At 37.3% G+C, this 14,067-nt stretch overlaps 1 protein-coding gene across 2 annotated transcripts in view; it reads left to right on the top strand.

The window, feature by feature from the left end:
• HPSE (heparanase) overlaps positions 1-13,703 on the top strand; it is a 34,382-nt gene extending 20,679 nt beyond the window's left edge. The window contains exons 6-12 of one of the 2 annotated variants that reach the window (XM_004430901.3): positions 129-176; positions 668-761; positions 1,443-1,549; positions 2,642-2,756; positions 6,415-6,533; positions 7,706-7,852; positions 12,110-13,703. In XM_004430901.3, the coding sequence (XP_004430958.2) occupies positions 129-176; positions 668-761; positions 1,443-1,549; positions 2,642-2,756; positions 6,415-6,533; positions 7,706-7,852; positions 12,110-12,269 (790 nt within the window). In that variant the 3' untranslated portion in view covers positions 12,270-13,703. The remainder of the gene's footprint in view (positions 1-128; positions 177-667; positions 762-1,442; positions 1,550-2,641; positions 2,757-6,414; positions 6,534-7,705; positions 7,853-12,109) is intronic. The other variant, XM_087434523.1, reaches the window with a different exon arrangement.
• Positions 13,704-14,067: the final 364 nt, after the last annotated feature.

Here is a 14,067-nt window from a genome sequence, read left to right as displayed (position 1 = left end):
CTATGATAAACTTGTATCAGAATTAGAAAGTTTTGTGTTTGCCTGATCCTAACGTAGTAACCAGCCCATTTCTAGGGAATATATTGTACATATGAGGATTATGATAACATAATAGACTTTTTTTCCAGCTTCCTGAAGGCTGGGGGAGAAGTGATTGATTCAGTTACATGGCATCAGTAAGTATGTTTCCTGCTCTTAATACTAAGAAAATAATGCTAGCTTTGCTTATTACTTACTTTTCAAAACATTATTTCCATTTAACTGCTAATTGACTTCATAGTTTGAATAAGAAACAAATAATGTCTCAAGCAGCACTGTTCTAGAATTTTAATATTAATAAAACAAAGATTTAAACTTATTTTAAATAATGTGGTGGTTCCTACAAGATCAAGGCACACTATCATTTAACCCATGGAACAGACGAGTAGCTAAAACCCACATGCTTGCCAAAGAATGAGTAACCCACAGTACCTGCACTTGTGACTATGTCTTCTCAAGACAGAGTAACTGATCCCCTTCCATCCTGGTCTCTCCTTAGTAGGACTGCTGCCTTTTTTAATAATAGGGGAGTGGGAAGAGGTAGAAAGGAGAACAAGTTTGGCCAATTAACTTAAAAGCAGAAAGTAAAGGTTCATATTTTTTTCTGAATATTTTCTGAATAATTTAGCTACTACTTGAATGGACGAATTGCTACCAAAGAAGATTTTCTAAACCCTGATGTGTTGGACACTTTCATTTTGTCCGTGCAAAAAATTTTCCAGGTAATGGTCTTTTTCTCTTCTTAATGTAAAACCAGAGTCCTTATTTTGTAGTCTAGCTAGTGTGTGTATGTATATACACAGATTTATGTGTTTTTCTACTTTTAGAGAACAGCCACTAGGTCTTATTCACTTTCATTCCCCGTTTAGTGTTGGGTCACGTATGTTGGTTAAAAATTAAAAATACTTTCGGGCTGGCCCAGTGGCGCAAGCAGTTCACTGCGCGCGCTCCGCTGCGGCGGCCCGGGTTTCGCAGGTTCGGATCCCGGGCACGCGCACTGCTGCACTGCTTGGAAAGCCGTGCTGTGGCGGCGTCCCATATAAAGTGGAGGAAGATGGGCATGGATGTTAGCCCAAGGCCAGTCTTCCTCAGCAAAAAAAGAGGAGGATTGGCAGATGTTAGGGCTGATCTTCCTCAAAAAAAAAAAAAAATTAAAACTACTTTCAATAGCCTTTTGTTAGCATTAACTCTGATAGTCCATAAGAATGGGGTTATTTATATTCCTTCCACACCTAGTATTCCAATAAAAGTAAATTGCCCAACACCTAAATGACTGTAAACATATTTTGTAATTATATTGGATGGATGGGTCTGGAAATACAAGGTTTTGAATGTTGTTAATCTTCAGCACCATAATTGGTCAGCTTGTTTGCCATTACCATGGAGACTTTCCTGTTCCGTAGGTTGTTGAGGAGACCAGACCCCACAAGAAGGTTTGGTTAGGAGAAACAAGCTCTGCGTACGGGGGTGGAGCACCCTTGCTGTCCAACTCCTTTGCGGCTGGCTTTATGTGAGTGAAGTAGCACTCGCCTCAGGGACCGGATGGCAGCATTCTCCTATCCTTCCATTCAGTTGAAATAGCTCGTCAGCCAAAACTTTGATCAAAGATAGTTTCTGTGGCTGAGCCCCAAAATTCGTGCCAGATTTTGCAAGAAAATGGTTTACTAGAGCTTGTTGCACATCTTTAACGCGTGTTCCAAATTAATCATTGTGTGAAGGAGTTGCTTTAGAAGTTTTGTTCCTTGATAACAACCCATAAATATGCCAAGGATCCCTTCCTATAAAGAAGTACATTGTAAAAGAGTGCATCTAGAGCCTTGACTCTGAGAAGGACACTTAGTATATGGAGCTCTATTTATATTCCCAAGACGTGTAGAGCCTGAAGTATGAGGTCACACCAGAGGGCCTCCAATGAATTTGAAGATTTACTAAATTACCTCATTATTCAACCACCACAAACTTGATTACTCTAAACAACTGATTTACTTACATTCCGTAGCTCCATTAACACTTTTAATCTATAGTTAGGTATCCTCAGATCAAGACTTATTCTCTTTCCTCTCCTACCCTCATTCTTATAAGTCCAGAATAAAACACAAGTCCTTTATGCTCATGGGGGCATGAGGAGTAGAAAAAGAATGGAGATATTTGTTCTGCAATTCACTAAAGATAGGAAGGGGGAGGTGTTAGGTGTGATTCTACTTGTTCACAATTTACTACTGCTGACTACAAGCAATGTTTTCTTCAGATCTTACATGGGGCTGGGGCTGGTGGGGGGGGTAGTATCTTACAGGATGGAGAATAATTGTCTATAGGAGTGGGCATTTGTCTGCTCTCCTTTGTAGAAGTTGTCTTAGCCTGAAAGGGACTCCTATAGCATATTAATAGTCTTCTAGAATTTGTTATCATGCTGAAGTATGGGAAAAGGTGAAGGGAAGGATACTCTCCATTCCATTTGAATGACTTATTTATACTTAATACCACTTTTCTGGTTTCCTGTCAATTCCTCCCACATAGATGAATAAATCAGAAAATTGTATAATTAGAGTTGAGGTATTTTGTTTTCCGAAGCTGAAGGAAGCTGGGCCTCACTGTGTTCCAGGTGGCTGGATAAATTGGGCCTGTCGGCTAGAATGGGCATAGAAGTGGTGATGAGGCAAGTGTTATTCGGAGCCGGGAACTACCACTTGGTGGATGAAAACTTCGAACCTTTACCTGTAAGTGACCATTATTTTCCTATTTCTGTGAGTAGATTAGAATGTACTGAGGGCCCCTGTATTAACCTCCTATGAACAGTCACTCCTCTCAATAAATTCAATGCTCTCAGTAAATAGCCAAACCACGGAATGGTGAATTGGAAGACACCTTAGAGATCATCCATTCTAACATTTTTGTGTCTCAAGAAAAGAAATTGAGACCCAGGAATAACTTTTTTGGTGCCATTTGGGGCATGATGTGGGATTTTTTTTAAAAGGGGTAATTTGAAATTTTATGATTCAAGTTTACAAGATAAACTTGGATCAAAAAGTGTTTTGTGGGCTGGCCCCACAGCCTAGTGGTTAAGTTTGGCGCACTCCACTTCCACAACAGGTTCAGTTCCTGGCGCGGACCTACACCCTTTGCTGGCGGCCACGCTGTGGCAGAGACCTACATACAAAATAGAGGAAGACTGGCACAGATGTTAGCTCAGGGTGACTCTTCCTCAGCAAAAAAAAAAATGTTTCGCAAAGTAAATCAAAGTTAAAATTGCCTACAGTATCCAAAGCTTCAAAACTTTTTTATGTCATGAAATCATACTTTATTTAACTTGAAGATAAGCCAGTACTGTATATTTGTTGAAAAATCTCACTCTAGGGCTGGCCTGGTGGCATAGTGATTAAGTTCAAGTGCTCCGCTTCGGCTGCCTAAAGTTCGCAGGTTTGAATCCTGGGCGAGGACTTATGCACTTCTCATCAAGCCATGCTGTGGTGGCATCCCACATACAAAATAGAGGAGGATGGGCACAGATGTTAGCTCAGGACCAATCTTCCTCAGCCAAAAAAAGAAAAAAAATCTCACTCTAAGAATTTGCTATTTTGTTAATACTCTATAAGATGTTTATGAATAAAATCTTATTTCCACCCTACCTCCAACTGCATCTGGTGCCAAGTCAGGAAATTTAACCTTTCTATCCAAAAAGCTACCTGGAAGCTATATATGTCTAAAAATTGGGATAGTATTGTTATAGCCCTGACAAGTATGACCTTGATTTTTATGGTCTAAAATGGCATTTGAGGATATCCATTTTCTAAGAATAAGTCCTAAGGGAATTATTTGAATATTGTAGGAAAGCTAAGAAAGTTTGCAAAAAGCACATGCCAAAATATGCTAGGCTTTTGTGGTCTGAAGATAGATTTCCCAACAAAATTGCTTTTAATCTATAGTGAGTGGTCCAAGCTCATGGAGTACACTGCTCATAACTTCTAGAAAATTCTTAGAAAAATGACTTTGCACAAAATGGAATCTATCTTCTTCAAGTATGTTATGAGTCATCTATAGAGTTAAACCAAACATGATAATTTCACTAAACAAATAGCCAAAATCTACTGCTGGCCCTTTCTTAAATGGACCTCGAGCAAGGAAGGTAAATAAATAGCTTCTACAAAATTCACTTTGAGTACAATGTCTAGAAATTAGCCAGCTTATCCTGTCACTCTCCATAAATAGTACCAGCTATTTATTATGTTATCTAAATCTTCTCAATGCCCAAACATAAACCTTTGACTTAAGAACCCTTTGTATACACACTGAGTATACTTTTTCCTGAAGGTCACAGTCAGCTAGAAAAACTTGAAAGAGTGAATGGTACCCTTGAAGCCTGCAGGATCCAGGGGAACAGGCCTTAAACCCATCTACATGTCTGTTTTCTTATTTGATTTGCATAACAATCCTGGAAGGTGGCAAGGCAGGTATCTTAGATCCATTTTTCAGATGAGAAAGTTCAAATTGAGATGAGGTTGCATGATTTGCTGGAGGTTACACATTTGTCCCACATTACTCTAAAGAATCCCACACAAATCCCGGCTCTGAGGCCTGCATGCTTTCAGTAACCCTCCCAGTTACTGAACCATGATAAAGTCACTTCTCCTCTGAAAACATTTAATTGGTTCTGCTCTTGTGTCCAGTGAAAAAGTTGAATTTAAGCAGAGAAGCAAAAGCTGTTTGCCTGTGAAGTCTACCTTACCTCTGCTCAAAAAGGAAGAGTTAGAGTAGGTATTGAGGGGGGTTTAAAAAAAAACAAACAACTTTTTATTATGGAAAATTTCAAAGTAGAGAGAAAAGTATATGAATCTCCAATCTTGTTTAATCCATAATCCTACCCACTCCTCACCTCCCCACTACTGGATTACTTTGAAGCAAATCTCAGATATATCACTTTATCTGTAAGTACTTTAGTATGTATCTCCTTTGTAAAAACATAACAAAATATGATTATCATACTTTAAAATATTAACAGGGCCAGCCTCGGTGGCCTAGTGGTTAAGTTCAGTGTGCTCTGCTTCGGCAGCCCAGGTTCAGTTCTCAGGCGCAGACCTACACCACTCGTCTGTCAGTGGCCATGCTGTGGCAGCAGCTCACATACAAAAAGAGGAAGATTGGCAGCAGATCTTAGCTCAGGGCAAATCTTCCTCAGCAAAAATAATAATAATAATTCCTCAATATCATCAAATATTTAGTCAGTGTTTCACATTTTCCTTATTTAATAGTTGGTATATTCACATCAGAATCCAAACAAGGCCCATATATTGCATTTGATATATCTCTTAAGGCTGTTCATCTTTAAGTTCCCCCTCCCTCTCTTTTTTTGTCTTTTGAAATTTATTAATTAAAGAATCCAAGTAATTTGTTCCATAGTGTTTCCCACCTTCTGGATGTTGCTAAATTCATTCCTGTGGTATCATTTAGCATGTTCCTCTGTCCCTGTATTTTCTGTAAACTGATAGTTAGACTTAGAGGCTTGAGCTTATTTAGACTTTTGGTTTTTGTTTTGTTTCGCAGGAATTCTTTATAGATGATGTTGTGTGCTTCCATCAAGAGACACATAATGACTGGTCGTCTCTCTTTTTCTGACCTTGACAGCTAGCAATGATGGCTGCCTAATCTGTTACTTTACCGAGGTGGAGGGTGGGGGGGGGGTAAGGTTTTAAAGGAAATTGTTTTAGTCTCTTAAACAAACAAAAGGTTTTTTTTTTTTTGCAATTTTTTTTTTGAGGAAGATTGGCCCTGTGCAAACATCTATTGCCAATCTTCCTCTTCTTTCTTTTTTTTCTCCCCAAAGCCCCAGTATGTAGTTGTGTATCATAGTTGTAGAGTTGTAGCTTTTCTATATGGGATACCACCTCAGCAGGGCTTGATGAGCGGTGAGGAGGTCCGCACCCAGGATCTGAACCAGTGAACCCCGGGCCGCCAAAGTGGAATGTGCAAACTTAACCACTACACCATCATGCCAGCCCCAAAAGTTTTATTTTTAAAACTTGTCTGTGTGTGTGTATCTAAAAGTTTTGCTTTGAGCTTCACTTTGAATTCTTGGAGATAGACAACAAATATTTACACTCTCTCTGAGCAATGAGTTACATTCTTGAGACATATCTCCCAGCAGGCATGGCCCTCTGAATTATGGAAACTAAGTCCTCCAATGATAAAAAGCAGCAAATGAGATATTACCTTCAGATTCATGGTGGTGACACAGACCAAAAGATGAATCCTCTTTAAATACCACTAGGATAACAGTCACACTCTTTGTAGGATAGCTGTTTGCTTGACATAGTTTTTGTTAAATAAAAAAACAAGTAAAGATCTATTTTTGTCCCTTCTTTCCTCAACCACCACAACTAGGATTATTGGCTCTCTCTTCTGTTCAAGAAACTGGTGGGCACCAATGTTTTAATGGCAAGAGTGAAAAGTCCAGAGAGAAACAAACTTCGAGTATACCTTCATTGCACAAACATCAACCAGTAAGTGTGTAACACACCCTTTACCAATCAACAACTTTTACTTAGTAAGCACATAACATCCTATTCTAACACCCTGTTGTCCTCTCTCTATGGTGGGTCTAAGGTGTGGCATTGTTCTATATTTTTTTTGTATTCATAGTGATATGGTACCAGAGTCTAGCTAAAAAAATAGCTTAAATATAGGCATTTGCAGTCCAGCAAAGATTTGTACAATGATTTTACTTGTCATAATCCATAATGGAAAAATATGCAAACTTAAATAAATAAAGAATAGTATAAATGTAAGAACATAACTATTTTTAAATGAATGGTTAATTCATTGAATGACTATGAGTAAATATAAAAATGAATATAAATTCAGATTAATGAATAATTATTTGAGTATACCTATCCCCTTGTATCATATCTGATAAATTTAATAAGGAAGAAAAAGAATTAAAAGAAGGATAGCAATAACAACAACAATCTTCTTTTCAAAAGTTTCAACCCAATTTCTGGAGTTGAGAGGTCATAGAGATTTTTGTAGTCCAGTACTCTGGCCTTAGGTGGCAAAAAATGTTCCTAAATCTCGGAGATTTTTCTCTTCTTCTCAGTTTCAATGTGTCCTTCCTCATAGGATGATACTAAAATACTAATTTTAGCCAGAAAAGCCACCCATCACTTCCAATTTCTAGTGAGTGGGATCCTATGGATCCTATGGATCCTCACTGGGAAGAAGTGGGGGCCTGGTTTGGATGCATAAATTCTGAAAAGTGTCAATAGATTTAATTTTCTTCTTTATCTCAGTCTTTCATAAGGCTAGAAAAAGCCCCTGTTTATATGGTTTATAATTTTAGTTCACATGAACCCACAACATTTACGTGTTACCATTTAGCCTTCCTGTGTTTAAATATGGATGGGCCAACTGGCTTCCTAACAACTCAGCTGGCAAAGCAGCAAAGATCTCAGAATGCTCCAGCGTAGAAAATGGTAGCGTGAAGAGCAATATTTTTAATTGTTTTCAAAATAGGACCACATCAGTGGTCTAACATTTTCACAAAAGGAAGGGTACAAAGAGGGCCTGTCGTCATTCTAGACGCTAATACTTAGTATCCATGAGTATATTTGTAATCAAGTTTTTAATTGCTTAAATTGGATAGATATTTTTATTGATTTAATCTATTTGCCTTTAGCCCAAGGTATAAAGAAGGAGACTTAACTCTGTATGCCTTAAACCTCCATAATGTCACCAAGTACTTGCAGTTACCACATCATTTATTTCGCAAGCAAGTGGACAAATACCTCATAAAACCTTCAGGACCTGAGGGGTTACTTTCCAAGTGAGTAATTTTTCTTGTTCGTTTCAAACTTTCACCAAATTTATTGGTGTTTATTAGAATAGAGAGTGTTGATAGGGAGCAAAAAAAAGTCAACTATTTCAAGTTCTAACTATTCTTAATATTCAGGAAGTTTATATATGAATACACGTTAATACAAGTATAATGCTCTGAGAGTCCAAAGCAGAAGGATAGGAACAGAAAGTAGCAATTATCTGAGGGAAGAGTTTACATTTCAAAACAAACAGCCTAATATATCCAGATCTACTCAATGCATTCAGATTATTTGTTCTAAAAATACATAATTCTTGGTAACACAGTCACTAAAGCAAAGCATATATGATTGCCATATAAAGGCATAGCAGTTGGTGTAAAATCTCATACCACGTGAGCTGGGTGTGATCCTCTTACAGCATTACTTTTTTTTATTGGTTAGAGTAAGGAAAAAAACTAGCCAGAAATGTACCTTTTAGGTGAATTATCTGAAGTTGGTTCTAATACATTTTGATTTAAAAGCCAGTCATTGAATGTGTCTTATGAAAGACCATATTCCACAAAATACCCAAGAATGCCTACGAGCCTTGCAGAGTTAGACACACAAATATTGTACGATTTCTGTCCAATGTGTGTTGGAAGGAGCTCTTTTCATCATGACCATTCTTACATTGGAGGATAAAAAATGAGGAGTTTACAAAATTCTCACCATTTGTTGCCATCTTGGCAAATGCTATATGAGTGGTGTTTTCAGTAACAATTAGCATCAGAACCTGAAAAAGCACAGTAAGTATGCTTTCTCAAAAGTCCTATCCCCCATTGACAGCATTATTAACGCTAGGCACCATGCCTTTATTTTTACCCTCTGCTTTATTTTACTATGACTATAATCATACAACCTCTGATGGGAAAAAGGGAGGGGGAATCCACAAGTTTTCCCAGTATCTTTCAATACACCGCCTTTGTAGATATTTTTAATGAGCTGTATGTTTTATAGAATACCTCGGTTTACTTACCCATTTTCCTACTGTTTAAACCTTTTTTTCCTGCTGTAAATAATGTATATTTGGGTAACAGATACTTTATCTGTGTTCTGACCCTTTTTGAAGTGGATATTTTTAGCATGTTTGTATCTGATGCTGATAAGAGAAAAGCTTTTCTGAAGTAATTGAATAATAGTTGTAGAGTTGGACATGCCTTAAGAGATCATTTTAGTCCAACCTTAGATGGGTATCTAAGGCCATTCGGCTGTTTGACTCCTCCTCTGCTAGAACTTGCAGCCTCTGCTGGCGACTGTTCTCTCTGGCAGGATAGAGTGAGCTTCTCTGTGCCTTTCATCGGCTGCTCTTAGATCTGTTCTCTAGAGCAGAGGCTAGAAATTACAGCTCACGCCTGTTGACATGTGGGTTTAGAGGATTTTTTTTCTCTTTTTCTGGTAGGCGAGGTTGGCATGCACTCTGGGTTAATTTTTTGTTTTAATTATTTGTTAACACTTAAAAATTGACAACTACTAAAATATCTGCATTTCTAGCTTTTCTTTAAAAATGGATACCCAGGCTTGTTTTCCCAATTAGATGGAGTTGAACTGGGGTTGTTTACTTTAGACGGGTCATCAGCTTTTTAGAACACCTTAGTCCCCATGAGACCCTGTTGTCCTATGCCTGTCTCCCTGCACTTACATATGTATCTTTCTTGGCCTTCGTGGGCATTTATTTGCTCCCTTAGTCTGGAGCAATGCTGAATACCTCACTTCTCCGGAAAGACACTCAAATACTTAAAGGACAATTGGATTGTCTTCTTTCCAGGCTAAATACACCCAATTTCTTCAACAATCTTCTCTTAGTTGTATTTATCAGCTGTTACATTCTGATCACACATTTCATGCTTTCTAATTGGAAAAGTGGTGAAACTATAGATAATGTTTTATTACCCTAATTTCTCTTTGATGAGTATATATTAATTATACTTTTCTCTCTTTAAAATGTTGCAAAGTATCCCAGGTAAGTTTGATGAGTACACAGTCTGCACACTTGCTCATGTTAATGACCTCTTGGTTAAACAATGATCCCCTTGTGAAAATTATTTTTTACTTGAACAACTTGTGTAGTGCCTGTAGAAGGTCCTGCATAGTAAGTACTTAATAAATATTTGAGGGAATATCTTTAATATGAAAGCAGTATTTTATATTTATGCCAGATAAATTTTGCCCAGCATCCCCAATTCTGCCCAATCTGTTGCTTGCTCATTCCTTCTGGCTCCATTTCATCTGAAACTTGACAAGCGTGTCTTCTATTTCCTGTCATGATGTTACTGACTTCAAAATGTGAAACAAGATACTACCCTCACATAAAGCACTATCCCCCTTGCCCAGCCTGCTGCGGAAATAATCAGCATGCTCTAAGCTTACACTTAATGCATTGACAGCATCCTTTAGCTATATTTATAGCTGATTAAACCATATAGCCAGATGATAGTAGGTATTATCTTGCCCATGTTCGTCATCTTAACTCACAGCAGCATTAATTTATAATGATCACATTAACTTTTAAACTGTGTGGCATTTCCTAAAGCGTTTCTGAATTTTTTGTGTGTGCCCTTGTAGATGGTTCTCAATTTCATGCAGAACAGCTCTTACCGCTGTCATTTAGAGATGTTTTCAAGGCTTCTCTTTGTCTGTGGTTTCCTGGTGATGGTCATGGCATTTCCTCCCCACCCCACCTAAAAACTGATGTGATGTAGGCGCTAACACAAACCTCGAGTGCGTGTGGACTGTGTGTAACTGCAGTGTGGGCTTGTTAGCCTGCAGCTCCATTAGGGTTATCTCATTAAGTCTTTAGGTACAGAGCCCAGAGTTGGGCATCTAACCAAGGTTAAATGGAAACCAGTTTTTATGTTGACTGATTCTTAGCGAGGACAGAGTGGGAGAGATCTTTAAAAATGAAAACTTTATAATAATGCTAAATTGGAAACAACCAAATGTCTAACATTGGACAATTAAGTAAATAAACTAATATGCTCTCACAATGGAATTCTTTGCGGCCATTAAAATGATGTAGTGGATGAATGTTTAATGGTGTGAGCAAAGGTTAGGCTGTGTTACGGGACAAAAATTAAGTTTTAAGAGACTGTGTACTGTATGCTCACTTTTGTTTAAATGAAAATAGGTGTATATATACATACATAGAAAAGAGATGAATATACATCAAAATGTTAAAAATCGTTATGATGAGTTACATTACTTTTGTTATATTTATTTATCTGAATAATAATGATGATGAGATAATACTTTTACATGCTTACTATATGCAAGGCACTGTTTTAAGTGTTCTACATATATGACATACATATAACTGATATTAACTAATCTAAATTTCCAACAATAAAATACTTGTTCATAATATAAAAAGCATTTGAGAAAAAACAGTAGAGATATAAGCATCGTTTGGAATTATGAAAGTAACTATCAGTAGAACTAAAAGCAGACTAAAGCTTTTCTTTATAAGCTCTTGTTTATTTTGGATTTGTTGCTGTGAGCATGTATTAATGTGACTTAAATAATAATAAATATGCATATGAAATAATACTTGTCCTTAAATTTTTTTTTCCATTTTTTGATTCAGATTTGAATTAGAATTCCAACAGTAAAATGCAAAGAAAATATAAATTTTTTAGAATCTGTGGTTTAGCCAAACAAAATCATTTCTATTTCACCACAGCAGTATACATTCTACCAAAATATCTTAACGATATAGGAAAATGAGTGCATCATCCCCCCTCCTGGGGGAATGGGCATTAGAGGGTTTATGGGCACAGTTACAAGTGGGAAATTTCACTGACTGTCATTTTTTATGTTAAATTTGTGAAATTTACATTCCATTCTATATATCTATTTGCTTTATATAAAAATATTTTTAACTATTTACCATCAAATAAAATTCCAGAAGATATGTCATGTTTACCCTTTTTATCCCTCCGTCATATTGCCTAGTATAGGATACATGTGTTCCATTTTCTGTGAAGGGACCTATAGTAAATATTTCAGGTTTTGCAGGCCATGTGGTCTCTGTCACAACTACTCAACTCTGCCGGTGTAGGTCAAAAATCATCTATGTCAAATACCTAACTGATTATAGTGTTGAAATACAAGTTATATAGTATAAGCTGCCACAAAAAATTTTTTTGGTCTTAAAAAGGTCTCCCAACTTTTGTAGAGTGGATGGAGCATGCAAAACTTGGCTAACTTGGATGTATCTTTCCTCTTTGCAGATCTGTCCAACTCAACGGTCAAACTCTGAAAATGGTGGATGACCAAACCCTGCCAGCTTTGACAGAGAAGCCTCTCCGCCCAGGAAGTTCACTGGGCTTGCCAGCTTTCTCATACGGGTTTTTTGTGATCAGAAATGCCAAAGTTACTGCTTGCATCTGAAAATGAAAAGCATACACTAGCCCTGAGATTGCATTTTTCAAGTGTACCGACAAGAGGAAAGCAAAACTCAAGCTATAGGAAACCAAGCAGATACATTACGGGTCAACCAGTGGGAGCTTTAGAAACCCTGGGACACTCAGTGCCAGATTCAGCACGGGAGAGTAGAGCACTGCTGATAACAATACCTTGTGCCAAACACTGTGCTTAGTTCTTTGCATGTACTGGTTTTATTTAAGGTTATGAAAAAGGTATATGAATGCTTCTGATGCAGCCAGGAGGCAAGTAAGTGAAGGATATATTATTAGTTGTAAAAAGGTACTTGGTTGTTTTTATTTTTAAAAGCGGTTATTAGAAGATTGTTGGATTCTTACTCTATATGCTATTTCTACGGGCTCCCATCAGAAAAAGTTTACTGCCACCACCTTCAAATTGTCTGTGAAAGAGAGACGATCCCTTTGCACCTTAGCAGAGAGCTAGATTCAGCTGCTGCTTCTGTTCTATCTGTTCTGTTTGTCTTTGTCAGCAATACTGTGTAGAGGACAGATGGTTAGATGTGAAAGTATAAAAAAAGATTAATGACAATTCAGAGGGAAGGGATTACGTAAACTTTAAATGAAATAATAAAATGACAGTAAGTAAAATTGATTTACCAAGAGGAGAAAGTTTAATTCAATACATTATAGCCATCTGTAAACGTTTTCTTTTAATCTACCTTTAGCTCTTGTTTTAGTTGGGAAGCTTTTGGCTGCAAGTAAGAGAAAACCTTGATTCAAATGGCTTAAACAATAAGAACATTTATAATCTCACATGACAACAAGGTAAAGTCGGCGGGGTCCACAACTCAGTATGTCACCAAGGAACCAGGTTCTTTCCATCTCTCTGCTCTGTCACCTTTAGTGTTGGCTTCATTCTTAACCTGGTGCCACGATGGCTGTAGGTATTCCATGGACCCATTCAGACCTGGCAGCAGCCAAAGAAAGAAGCTGAGTAACTTTTTCTTCATAGACTTGAAGAACCCTTTCTCAGAGGTTCTCTCAGCAAACCTGTCCTCATGTCTCCTCATGTCTTATGGTCAGGAATGGGTCATGTGGCCATTCTCCCCAACTACTGCCAACAACAGTAAGATTCCTCTAATGGTCTCCTACCAATCTTTTGGAACAGAGAGGGTGTTGGGAAGTCCATGGCGCTGACCACTACAGTTCTGTGCTTTTTATCAATGACAGAATATATTATTTTCTCCCATATCTTAATTTTTAGAAATATAATCCTCTTTATATTTATGCCCACTATGAATATTGTCTCAATTAAATTTAAGTCCATTTATAAGGAGCTAAAGCTGGAACTTAAAGTTTGGATGCTTCAATACCCTTAAATTTTATATGTAAGTGGCTTTTGTATTTTCACACTTAAAATAAAGCAGTTTTTATAACTTCAGTACAGCATGATTTTTTTAATAAAGCTTAAACCTGCAGATCCCTACATTTGCAAGCCTTGCTTTCCTTCACTGCTTTGTTTATACCTCCTGCCTTTATTTGTTCTTTTAGTCTCTCCAATACCAGAAGAGTTGACTCTGAAGAAAAGAGATCATCAGGCACAAATATGATTTCTTACCTCATCATGTAGATTCAATCAAGATCAAAGTCCTGTCCTGTCTATTTTTCTTTTCCGTGTCCCCTCTGGCACTTAATAAATTCAAGGCCTAATTTCTAACTTGTATAATAATAATAATCTCCTAATTGTTCTCCCTGACTTTGTTTAAAATTCATAAATGGATCCCCATTTCTTTTATATATATGAC

The sequence above is a fragment of the Ceratotherium simum genome, chromosome 8 (assembly GCF_057802395.1).
Source record: "Ceratotherium simum simum isolate JZ-2026a chromosome 8, ASM5780239v1, whole genome shotgun sequence".
NCBI classification, from domain to species: domain Eukaryota; kingdom Metazoa; phylum Chordata; class Mammalia; order Perissodactyla; family Rhinocerotidae; genus Ceratotherium; species Ceratotherium simum.
The sequence above is the reverse complement of the archived record's forward strand: the minus strand, read 5'-3'. Positions and strand labels throughout refer to the sequence as shown.